Raw genomic sequence first — 12,708 nt, 5'->3', positions numbered from 1 at the left:
GGAGAAGAGGCAGCGGGAAGTCAGCTCTCCTGCTTCAGAGAAATCCATACCTGCCCACAGTCGGGGGAGTATGGGTAGAATCAGCACCACAGTGTCCAGCCTGGCTGACACCCGCTCTGCCTGTCCTCCTTTATACTACTCATGCAATCTCAGGGATGTTTGCTGTCCAGTCTTTGGGGATTTTACAAGGTTGGGGACACGAGGTCCTGATCAACCATGTCAATGCACTATAGTCCCCTTTCATGAATGTAGGTCCTTTTCACCCATCTTGCTTTCCAATCAGTGGCGTCTGGAAGGGGGACCTGGTTATAGTGCCCCTGTGCCCTCCTCCCCAAGTCCCAAAGTTAGTCTGGTAGGGGAAGAGCCAGAAAGGGTAGCAGACTTGGACATAGGAGTAATGTCCCCACAGGGGTTTGAGGCCACCCCCAGCTCCACCAGCAGGGGGACCCTGGTCCTCAAGGTTTCTGTGCTCATAACAGCTGAAAGCCTGAGGTCCAGAGCGGCCCTAGGGAGCCAGAGCAGTGCTAGTGCTAGTTACTAACTAGTTTCCTTTTAAGAAACCATCTCCCAGGCCTTCCTTGCCCAGATGGTGCTACTGGACTTTCATAAGCCTGTCTGAATCATTTTGGTCTTGAATCCCTTTAAACGCTTTTTTTTTTTCTCTCTCTCAACAAACCTGACCTTCTCTGAAACCCTCTTAGGCTGTAGAACTGGACAGAAATGTCAGTTTTTCCCAGGCTGAGCAAGATCGGAATGCCAAATGATCTGTGAGCACCGCAAATCCACACGTGGGGTTTCCTAGCCCCTTACGATGTTATTTGTTCATGCAGCAGTTGTTTTTACCCAACTTTTTTGAGCCCTCTGCTGTGAGCTGGAGCTCTGTTCTTGGGAAACAGTTCTGCAGAGCGCACACTGGAGCCCAGTCCTCCTGGGACAAAGGGCGAATGGGCTGCTGCCAGCGTGGAGGGATGGAGGAAATGTATGGGCTGAATGTGTGTCTGCTTCCTGGGTGGAGACGCATGGAAGCTAGGGAGCCAGAGAGAACTGGGTTGGGAGGAGACCCACCTTCTCCCTGCCAGAGCGCTGGGCTGCTGGGATGAGGTGCAGGAGCAGTGGCTGAGAGGGGCTGGGATGGGGGTGGAGGGCCTCTGATGGCCCCCCATTCTCTGGATTGCATCCTGAAAACCACCAGAAACCAGAGAGGCCTGAAGCAGGGTGAGCGACCCTGTCCGCTCGTTTGGGCAGAGTAACTCAGGGGTGGCGCAGGGCTGAGGGCACACTTGTGGTACAGTTAAGCAGGACCCTATGTTGTGTGGTTATCAAAGGACTTGTCTGCAGAAGAACTCAGTGTACGCTCATCATGTTTTAAAGTTGTTACCTTAGTTATTGGGGGTGGGTTTTAAACAGGAGGGAGGTAGACATTCCTAGTAAATGTGGGAAAACTTGGGGTACGCGTCCACGTGGTGCTTCTCTCAGCTTCCTGACACCCCGTGGATGTGCACGTTGCCTTTAGTTTTAACTTGATGAATTGGTTCTGGGACGAATGTTCGGGAAGGGATTTTCCAATGACATCATTCCTGTTTTCAGGATCCGGCAGGACGCCGCCGCTTCGCTGATTTTGCTATGGAAGGTCACCGCCACGGGCTTTCAGCAGTGCTCCCTCATAGACGGACGCAGCGTGACCCTGCTCCAGGCTCCCGGGGGCCTTGTCCTACTGGAGGAGATGCTCACTCTGGGGCACAATCACTTCATTGGTGAGTCGCAGTGGTCTCCTCCGCACCGTATCCGATTCAGCTCAACCTTGGTTGGTGTTGGACATAGACGGGAAATTTTGTCCAGACAATATGAATTCTAGATATCAATATAGTTTCCTCCATTTTAAATATGGCTTTACTCAGAATCAAAATTGGTAATATTTCCTATGTGGCTCAAAGTGGAGGAAGCAGGGGCCTGGGTCCCAGAGACTATTCTGAGCCACTTGTTCAGTTGTCACCAGAAGGATTACAGCTCCCTCTGGGTCCCCTGGCCTCACACCCTCTGCTCTCGAATGAGCCACTTGCAACTTTCACACTTTCTTGCCTCTGTAATTTAACCTCCTTGAACTTGTCACACATCCAGATAGATGTTCTCAAATTCCTCTGTGGAGTAGAAATGGCCTTCAGAAAGCAAAGCTCCCAGGTTCCCTTCCCCAGGCCCACTCCCAAGGACTGCACTTGGACAGTTTCCTAAGGACGACCTTTTCCCTGACAGTGCGTTCTGACCATATTTTGTCAGTTGTCCTAGCCCCTCACCCGGCATAGGGCACTACTCCAGGTGGAACTTGTGACTCTAGCCCCTTCACTTTGCTGATATTAGGAACTTTATTAGTGCTTAGTTCATCTTGCAGAATCCATGCAAAGACACAAGTTGAAGTGTAGAATCTACCCCTCCCAGTCTCATGCAACCGACCAGTTTCCTGTTCCTGCAGTTCACACCTTCTCCTGTCCAACCAGGCATTCTAGTTGTCCTCTTTTGGAGGATGGGATGGGGTGCATGCCTATCTCAGGAGGCGGTGGGAGGGTTAGATGAGATAATGGTTGCAAAAGCATAAGTTACAGATGTTAGGGACTATTCCCGGGGGCTTTCTCTATTTTTCTGATCTACATTAAACATTTTGCTAAATAAATGGAAAATATACATTCTGACTGATCCTAGATTTGTGCATATTATAAACATTGTAATGAAGATAAAGGGAGATGAGAAATACTCAGCTTCACATAATTTGTTTCACTTTACATGTGACTGGCACTCTTCTGATAAGATGGTCCTTTTTCAACCTTTGGAAATGCAGCTGGGAAGAGTAGGGATTTTAAGGAATGGACAGGATGTGAGGATGGGGGATGGAAAAGAGGGGAGGGTAAGTTCAGACGGGGGCTCGGCTATCAGGTGGGTCAGAGGTCACGTGAAGCGTGGTCAAGACTCAACTTGGAATTCGACTCCCTGGTACATGCAGAGAACTGTCGTTTTCTTCTGCATCTGTTTTAACAATTCAGCAGAAGAAAGTAGTTTGTGTATTTTGATACTTTTCATTTTATACTGATCTTTTTTTATATTAATATATTTACTGTATTTTTGTACTAAAAATAAAAAAAGACATTTTAAGCAAGACTTTGAGTCAGATTTTTCTTTTTTTATACCTGTATATGATATTTTTAAAATTATTTATTTTTATTTTTACAGACTGCATGTTGATTCACTGTATAGCTTTTCTCTTTAGTGAATGAGCTGCTCTTCCTTCTTTTGTAACATTGGTGTAAGTGTGGACTGACAGGGGTGCAGGTGGGGACTAATAGGAATTTACCAGCATCAATATAGATTTATTCACTTGAGATAGGAGAGATTTTGTGAATTCATGTACAGTGCGAACTCATATTGCTAAGCGTGGAGGTTTTTTGTTTGTTTGTGTTTTATTTTTTTGTGCTGGGGTTTGAACCCAGGACCCCCTCATGCACTTAGGCAAGTGCTCTATCATGGAGCCACATCTCTAGCCCCAAATATATTATTCCTTAGGGGAATAATTTTAAAACACTGATTTCATATATTAATAATCGAGGAACTTATTTTCCCCAGATTAGACTTTAGGTTATTAGAGGAGGCAATGATTTTGAGTAATGTTGTTTCTTTCCACAGACCATTTCTTTCACTTAAAAATGCTGCGACCTGATGTTTTTTAGATTTCCTAGCTAGAGCGGGTAGGACTCATGTTTTCTGCAGAGCCTGGCTCCACAGCAACCCTGTCTTCCTGTTCCTCTCCCTGAGGTGGCGGGCAGTCCTGTCCTTGTTGCCAGCTCCATGGCCAGCTTCCTGACAGTGATAAATTGGCTACACCTACCCACTGCCGTCCTCCTCTTTTACAAGATCTCTTTGTCTTAAAGAAACAAGATGTATCTTTTGTAATCAGGGAAGAAGCCTTGTGCTTACTACATTGACATGTGTTTAATGCTCTTTTTATTTTGTTAACAAAGGGAGCTTAAAAAATAAAAACTAAAAAATAAAAGGAGCTTAATTCAATAATTCACTTTCATAATCTGGGCTCTCTAGGTGTGAATATGTTTTAGCAAAGACTCAAAAGACCGTTCTGAGGAGCTCAGGGGCATTCATTTTGCAGACAGACAGGTTGGTGCTGTGGCAGGTGGAAGGAAATGTCCATGCAGAGGGGAGGGCAGAGTTCCAGAACCCTGTGGTTATGCCTCCGACCCTGCTGCTCTTTTCTAGAAAGAAGCTTGAAGAACTTACAGGCGTGGACTGTCTCCTATCTTCCCACTCTCTCTACAGATCCTCTACTTAACCTCTGGCCAGAGGTTTTAGTATTCCCATATGGCAGAGGTACCCCTTCTGAATCTTGGGGAGACCAGGTTGGTTGCTGTCAGTGGATTTGGATATGTTTTAAAAATTAATTACAGGTTATGATGATATATTATGAATTAAGGAGTATAATATATTTGTTTTTAAAATTGATACATAAAAAACATAAATTGCGTGAGTCTGGGTCCTGGGGATGCTCAGTAGGCGAGCCTCGGGGACATCTCACTCAGACTGAGCGTCTCTGGCTCACCATCCCTTCATGGCGAGGCACTCACCGTCCCTTCTCCTCTTGAGGAGCTGTTTGCCGAGCGCTGCTGTCCTGCGCGGGCCAGATGACCCTGGCGTGCTTGGTTCGGCCAGTTTCCGTGAGCCCACAGTTAACCTTCTTTGTTCTCCTTCATTACCATCGACTCATTAATATTTATCCTGCGTCAGAGAAAATCAGAGAAGTTTCCGTGACGTCGGTGACTCTTGCCACCAGGTCTTCTCTTCTTGCCCCCACTCCCTCCTGAGTTGCCGCCAGACTCTTCTGCTGCTCCTTCATGTCCCGTCTGGTTTTCCTCAGTGCATCTCTTCCACACGTTATTTGCCTTATGCAGTGTTTGGGGGTAAATAACGGAATGACCTCTGTTTACGTCGCCTGCCCCGTGGGGAGCATCCGAGGTGCTCATTAGCTCCCCAGTGACTCACTCGCCCCTCAGTTTGTGTTGCCAGAGAGTCAAGTTCGTGGGTTTTCTTGGAGCACAGTTAGGGCTGGCCTGTCTTTAGGAAGTGTAGGTCTGTTTTTATCTGCAGTGGCTTGAGCACACTGAGGTGGTGGGTGGTCTTAGGGGAGAGGCCCAGTGCAGCCCTCCGGGGTGTGGCCTGGGAGAGAGCTGAGCAAGGAATGGTTTCACCATGGTGGGGGAGGCCCCTGGACTCCTCCTGGATTTCCTCCTCTTCCCCCCCACCAGGCACAGATCCTCACTTCTGCCTGGCAGACCTTGCTCTGTGCTCCCTCCCCAGCTGTAGTGCAGCCTGGACTCTCCCTCCCGCACACCCCAAATCCATTCTTTGAGTCCTCATTTCAACTCTCCTCTTTAGAGTCTTTTACAAGGAAAATGGGCAGCCAAAGATTCTACTCCACGAGGATTCCCCAATCTCCTTTAACTCTTATCCGTTCTCTCGAGCACACGGAGGAGCCGCGAGCCCGGGAGGCCCCTGTAGGCCCGTCTGTCCCACACCTGCCTGCCTGCTTGCTCAGAAAGTTCCTTTCCACATTCTTCTCTCACGGTCCCTGTTTGTTGTTACCTCGATCAGGTATTTTATTCCTTTGCTTTCTGAGATTATTCTCATTTCCATCCAGATTATTTATCTTCTTATTCTTTCTTCGCAGTGGTCTAGTTCTTTTATTTGCCCCTTTCTGGTCCCTCATTCTGTTCCCGTGCCCCAACCCCTGTTTTTCTCTATGGCTTTTATTAGGTACACACTTGTGCCATGATTTCTTATGGCTTTAGTACATTTTTATGTCTGTGTTATAATAATAAGTATGCTGGAATATTTCATCTGGTCCAGTGGTTCTCATTTACGATCCCCTGAGAGTCTCCTCCTGTAACTTTAGATTCTCTTTAACTCACAAAAGGGTAAATAGTGTGACAAGTGGCCCCTAGGAATGTCCTGGGATCATGTTTGCAGAATTTTACCCACTAAATTAGCCACAGAGCCCTGGAAATCAACAATTTCCAGGCTTTTGATTTCTTAGTTGGGTCAGATGATTTCCTAGTCTGCCCATCACCCTGTAACCTCTCTGTGCGTCCCGGGGGCTATAGAGTCCTCCTTGATCTTACTTTTCAGTTTAAGACTTTTTTTTTTTTTGGTTTGGTACCAGGGATTGGACCCAGAGGCTTAAGCACTGAGCCATATCTCCAGACCTTTTTATATTTTATTTAGAGATAGGGCCTCACTTAGTTGCTAAGGCTGGATTTGAACTCATGATCCTCCTGCCTCAGCCTCCTGAGCCACTGGGATTACAGGCATGCTCTAATGTGCCCAGCTCAGCAGTTTAAGACTCTTGTTTTGTAAAATGATTCCTACAGCAGGGTCTTCACTTTATTTCCTTCTCTTGAGAAACAAGACAGGAATAGGGAGTTTATAGGAAGGTGAATAATTTTCTCTTACTGAGGTGGTAAGGCTTCCCTGCTGCAATAGTCTCTCATGGGTCCAGGCGTTTAGTTCTTCCTGGACTTACTTGATGCATTTGTCCTGACTGGCATGATAGTCCTGAGGAGATTATAGTCTTTCGAGTCTAATGGTTTATTCAGTTATGTTTAAAAACAACAGAATTCTCGATACCCAACAAATACCGTTATTCTTAGGCAAAAGTTTTGTACTCCGGGCTCAGTTGCCCCTGGTTTTGGGCAGTCATGGGGTGCAAAATTCTATTTCATGGATTCTGTGGATCTCCTGAAAATGCACTGTGCACTTGTGTGCCTCTCTGCATCTTTCTCAGGAAAGTCAAAACTTCATTGGATTCTTAAGGGCATCTGATTCCCTAGAAATGTTAGAGCCACTGCTTTAAGCTATATGTGTGATTCTGTGAGAAGGCATATAAGTTTTAAGATTCTTTGCTTATTCAATGAAGTTTCCTTTGACAGATTTATCTGCTTCTTAAGTCTCTATACTGAAGAATTGAATCTCGTTTTATTTACTTACATTTGTGGGCAGTGGGGCTATGGGAAGTATTTAGTCCATTAGTTTATAAAATAGGAATTGCTTGCCTCTATTTTCCAGGCACTTACCTAGTTTGCAGATGCAAAGATGATTTAGGTGTCATCTCAGTGCACAGGGCAGCAGGGAGAAGGCAGGGACAAGGACAGTGACAAGGGATGTGCAGAAATGGCCAGAGGACTCAGAGAAGGAGCAGCAAACTCTACCAGGAAAAGAAGGGCAGACAGTGTTCTCCAGGGAGATGCACAGGATGGGGTCTGGCATTTTGATGGCCCAGGACTCTGTGCAATTAATTTAATAATAGCGCTCCACACTAATGGCCGTCACAGCTGGGAATAAAGTTTAATTTCAACAAGCATGTAACAGAACTTGGAAAACCTCATCCACTCTCTGTTGCGTCTCCTCTTGGATATGAGCAAATATATATCAAGCTGGGTGCTCAAGGTATGAATTGTATTTCTTGGATTCTCCACTCATCCTCCAAAGGAAAAGGAGGGATCTTCTGGTCTTTGATATGAATTTTTAGGTAGTCCTTTGGAGTCTTTAATGAAGCACTGTTTTCTCACTTTGGAATGTCTTTTCCCACCCTTCTGTTCCTATCAGCCATGTCCTTCAGAACACAAGTCCTAAAAATAACTTAGCTTGGGTTGGGGTGCCTCATCCTGCACATCTGGTGGAGAGAAGGATTTGGGGAGAAGTGTTCCTGAAAGCCTGTAACATCTCCAGGACACTCTAGTTGGGGTGAGAGTGGGCAGAGTTTAAAGGAGAGCAAGTTCCAGTGGAACAGTAAGGGTAGGAGGCTTTGCTGACTCTCAGTTAGGCTGGAGAGCCCCTGGAAGCCATGCACAGCAGTCAATGCTCATTTTTGGGGGTGTATATTTAGGTTAACAATTTGGGCCTTGGGATTCTAGGTGGATATTTCTTGATCTCATCCATTTCTTGACAAAGTATTTAGTTTCTTGGTCAGTACTTCAACTCAGCAATAGTCCACCTTGCCCTTCCCTATCTGCCCACTTTCCCCTCTCTTTCCTGTCTGACTTCCAGTCCTGTGACTGCTTCCAGGCCATGGGTTCCATACATAGCAGCCATAATCTGGCTCCTTGTGAGACACTCACTGTGGCAGGGAAGGTGTCAAGGAGGGAGAGACTAGGGACAGACCAGGGCATGTCAGGAGGAAGGATGCCGTGGGACTGAGGTGCACAGCCTCCGTCCTCCTGTTGGAAAGGGCTGTGCAGAGATGCAGGATCAAAGCAGAGTTCACCTCTCGCAGCTGCAGGGACCTCAGGGCCCACTTATCTCTTTTCTACACACTCTAACCTCAGGTTATGTTTCTCCTTCCTCTGATGTTCATTTACATTTGCATTTTGCCATTTAGTGGTATGCATTTTCTATAAGCCTCTTGGATCATAAAAAAATGAGGTAGGATATAAAGGAATAAGGTAGTGAGAGGGACAGTTTCAGACTATCCTTTACTATATCTACAGAACGTGTTCATTGATCATGACTTTTTTCAGGTCCATTAGCATAGGGATCGATATTCGCATCCCAGCTCTGACCCAGCAAAGCTGGGCTGATTTTCTGAAATCTTCCTGAACCCATCTTTCCGGCATGCAGCCTGCTGCCAGACCACTTTCTAAAGGTGCCAGAGTTCTCCTGGTACTGGGCTCTGTTCAGTCACCTGCAGCCCCCAGTGTCCAGGCTGTTCACTGGTGGGGGTGTGCCCCTGTGTATCTTACTATCCAAATCTGGGTTTTGGGGGATCCCTGGACCCTGGGTGCAGTGTTAAACTGGGTTCTTCCCTGCTAAGGCAGAGCTCCCGAGCTTCCATCAGCTTCCTGGAGTAAGATCTCCTTCCTTCCAGTGTGAGGTCCCCATGCTCCTCTCGCCCCATCCTGCTGCTGCACGTGGCAGGCCCCTCCTCTCTGTGGTCTGGCCCCTGACTTCTTGATGTCCCAGTAGTTCTGCCTTGGACCATGCCCCACTCTCAGATGCCGATGCCAGGCCAGATTGGGCTGCTGCTTTCCAGCCCGAGTCTTAGGGTGGGGTTGCTGTTTCTGGAGGTGGCCTAGCCCCGCCATGCTTGTCCCCCGTGTGCTTCTCTCTGCACACGACAGGCATCATCTTCTCCCACTCTTCTGCCTCCCCTGCTTCCAACCATGGCTCTGCCCATTGTGGTCTCTCTTTCCTCTAATAGCTGCACTCACAGCCAGCATCACACAGCTCAGCATCTGAATATTCTCCATCCTTCACCAGATTTTTTTTTCTTTTTTTTGTATGTTGGTTTTATGTCTTTCACTGGACAGTAGACCTCTGGAAAGAAGAGCTGGCATCCTAGCTCCTTGGGACCAGGGTGACCATATGGCATTCACCTGGCTGATCACATTTGGCTTAGACGTGTCACTCTGCTCTGTAAATGCCATGTGAAGAAAATCTCCAGCTGCAAAATGTCGATCTCAAGAATCCTTTGTAGATTTTCATAACCCACCTCTGTGACATTTAAATGCCCCTTTTTATTACATTAAATGTATTTTAGAGGATCAAATGCAAAAAAAAAAAAAAAAAGGGGGAAGAAAAAGAAAGAAAGCAGAAACTTCCCATCATTCCTTTGGGAGTGCTACCGTCTGTCCTTTATCTTTCTCTGGGAGCTAAAATAGTCAAAGTCTGGAAAGGTTACCACCTATAGAATCATTAGCATCTTCTTTTGATGAAAGCTTAAGATTTAAAAATGAAAATGCAGATATTTCACCTTTTCACGGTCATCTTAAAACCAGAGTTGAACAAGGTCTATTGAGCTCATTATAATAGAGGAAAAAAAAAATTCCAAACTTGGTTGTGTTCAAACAAAAAGTAAAAAGTTAGAGAAAAAGACCCAAGCAGAGGGGGCATGAGCTTCCCTGAAGAGCACAACTTACATCAGTTCCTACAGTTCTCTTTTACTAGGAGGAGGCGTCTCTGACATTGAAGTTGCACTTAAACCGAAACCACATTTCAGTGTTATTAGCAATCAGGATTATTGTTCATTTTCTTTTTGTCATTGAGTATTAAGATCAATGAGCATCAGGATTATTGAATATTAGGATTTTTTAAAAAAAATCAGTTGTCATTAATCTTCATGTCCTGCCCTTATTATCTTCCTAAATATTGTCACAGTCAGCGTCATTTATTTATTGTGTGCATTGATTATGATAAACTGAGCATTATCGAAAGCACACCACCGTGGACATGCATGGTGGCTATAGGGGGCCCCCCTGAGGAGGCATGGGGTGTTCCTCCTCCCCTCCAAGCCAGACCCATTAGCTAGGCAGATTCCTGGTCTTCCCACAGGCCTGATTGCTCTGCAGAGGAATCTTCTGCAAGCTCCTCCAGTGATTCTTTTGCACACTAAAATTGGTGCAGATTCTCAGAACCAGCTAAGAAGCGGAGGATGACCCTGTGATGGAGTGAGAGCAGCCCCAGCCCAGGCAGAGGGTGATGGAGAAGCCACGGAAGCACTTCTGTGAGTTTTGAGCTTTGGTTTCAGAACTGAAGACAACGAGCTGGCTGCAGATGATTCTCCTGAGGTCGGATCCAGCACACTAGGTGGAGAGGCGAACTCAAGCTTCATCTTTATGCCGTGAAGTCTCCTTTTCTCCTCGCTCCATTCTGTCTTCCTCTCCTACAGCCCTTCACTTAAAAAACAGTGCATTTTACTCACAAACTCATTTGGAAAAATCAGATGATACAGAATGATTTTTGTTTTAAAGGATTTCTTATTAACACTGGAAAGAAATACCTTATTTTGTAACCAGTGTTCGTGAATTTTGGTCCAAATCAAATTTGGTCAAATTTTGGTTCCAGAATTTGATGAGAATATTTTTTGAAAAGCCTTCCTCACTTCCTCTAACTTGGCGACAGCCCTCCTCGGGGCCTTTCCCAGCTTTCCTTAGCTTTTGCAGGGCAGATTTCAACTAAGAAGCAATTTATTAAATTGCCTCTGTTAAGGCCACATACAAGCCCTCCCCCCTCTTTCTTCTTCCTAAGGGGGTTGGGTGGAAGAGAGCGAGGGACAGAGAGGAGCAGAGGAAGAGAGAGGGAGGAGGGAAGGCAGACAGAGGCAGAAGGAGAGAGCTCTCGGTGCTAAATATACAAACCCTCCGGGGACAATGGGCTTCTCTCAGAGAAAGAAGGTAATTTTCCAATTTACTCTCTTTTGAAAAATTAAAAAAAAAAAAAACAGTTCTATTGTTTATTTCTTATTATGAAAGTGATATGTGGAAGGAAGATAAGGAAAGCTGAGATTTAGTCTTATCCTCCTCCATTGATGGAGTGCCTACATCTTGTGGCTTTTCTTGTAGACGCCTTTCCTCATGTGACAGGCCACGCCTGTGCACACACACTTCATGTACTGTCTCGTTACTTGGTTTTTACACTTAACGTCCCACTGACTTTCCTTTATGATAATAAATGTAAGTCTATAGTGTTCTAATGATCAGGTGGTGTTCAGTTGAATCAATGTATCATAATTTAGTTACTCAATGTACTATCGTTGAATAATTAGCCCCTCCCTCCCTCCCTTCACCTTTTTAGACAGAATTTCAAACATCGCTATAAATACATCTTTGTGCCTCTTCTGATGACTTATTTGGGTTAAATTTCCAGATATGGAATTTGCTGGGCCAAAGCGTTTACACATTTCAATGGCAAATTGTGGTACACGCTATGAAACTGTCCTTGACTTTCTTTCAGTTTCCACTGGCAACAGCCAGTTGATCGGGGGATTTTGTACTGTTCTTCCTCCCTCGGCTGTTGGCTAGACTGTCAGCCAGATCAGCTTGACTTTCACATGCACCCCTCAGCAACTCCTCACCAATGAGACTCGGAAGCGTCTCGAAGAGAGAGTGGTCACAGCGTGTGTGCAACGAGAACCGCAGGTTGTCTTTCAGAAGAAGATGTCACAGAGGCCCCACCCCCACATGGCCCCTGCACATCACAGTGCCCTCAGTGCGGTGGCGCCATGGTATTGCTGTATTTGCGGATCAGAAAGGCCGCAGGTGGGGGCGGCACAGTGGCTGCTGTCCTAGGGTCTCTGTTGCATCGTCCCGCTCTGGGGGTGTGCCTTCCACCTGCTGCTGTGCACACCTCCTGTTTCAGGAGCTGCAATACCGATGCCATCTCCTCCTCTGCACTTCCTTTGCTCTCCCAGTGCAATATCCCGAAGGCAGGTGTTTAAGTAAGTTCCTTTTATCAGGGGCTTTCTGCGCGGCTGGAATGATTCCATGAGAAAGGGCAAAAGGATGTTCCAGAAAAGACTAAAATTTGGAAAACGTATCGTGGAGGCTTTAGCGGGGACCATTTAATTTTTTTGCTCACAAAACTGTGGGAGCTGTAATTGTTTTTCTGCAAAGGTCTTGGGTGTGATACTCAGAGGAGCAAATAAATGAACCAAAGTCGGGGTGTCAGCAGGGGAGGGGGGCCTAGTTTCCAGTGAGGAATATAAATAATTAGGATTGAATCTCCAAAAGCCTGCTTGCTTTGCCGTGCACAGTGCTCTCCCTGACATTTGGAGTTTGAATGCCACGGTATTTTTGGTTCCCACGCGTCCTCAGCAAGCCCTGCTCTCCGGGCTGGCCTGTTTTAATGTGTAATTGTGAATCTGACCTACAAAAGTTATATTTGCTC

The 12,708-nt window shown here is 46.2% G+C and overlaps 1 protein-coding gene across 1 annotated transcript in view; it reads left to right on the top strand.

Annotated features, from left to right (window-relative positions):
* Positions 1–12,708, top strand: part of DNER (delta/notch like EGF repeat containing) — a 299,024-nt gene that overhangs the window by 123,205 nt on the left and 163,111 nt on the right. The window contains exon 4 of the mRNA XM_079132624.1: positions 1,588–1,754. Within this exon, the coding sequence (XP_078988750.1) occupies positions 1,588–1,754 (167 nt within the window). The remainder of the gene's footprint in view (positions 1–1,587; positions 1,755–12,708) is intronic.

The sequence above is a fragment of the Sciurus vulgaris genome (assembly GCF_902686455.1).
Source record: "Sciurus vulgaris genome assembly, chromosome: 3".
NCBI classification, from domain to species: Eukaryota; Metazoa; Chordata; class Mammalia; order Rodentia; family Sciuridae; genus Sciurus; species Sciurus vulgaris.
Note: the sequence above shows the minus strand (reverse complement) of the source record. Positions and strands in the feature narration are given on the sequence as shown.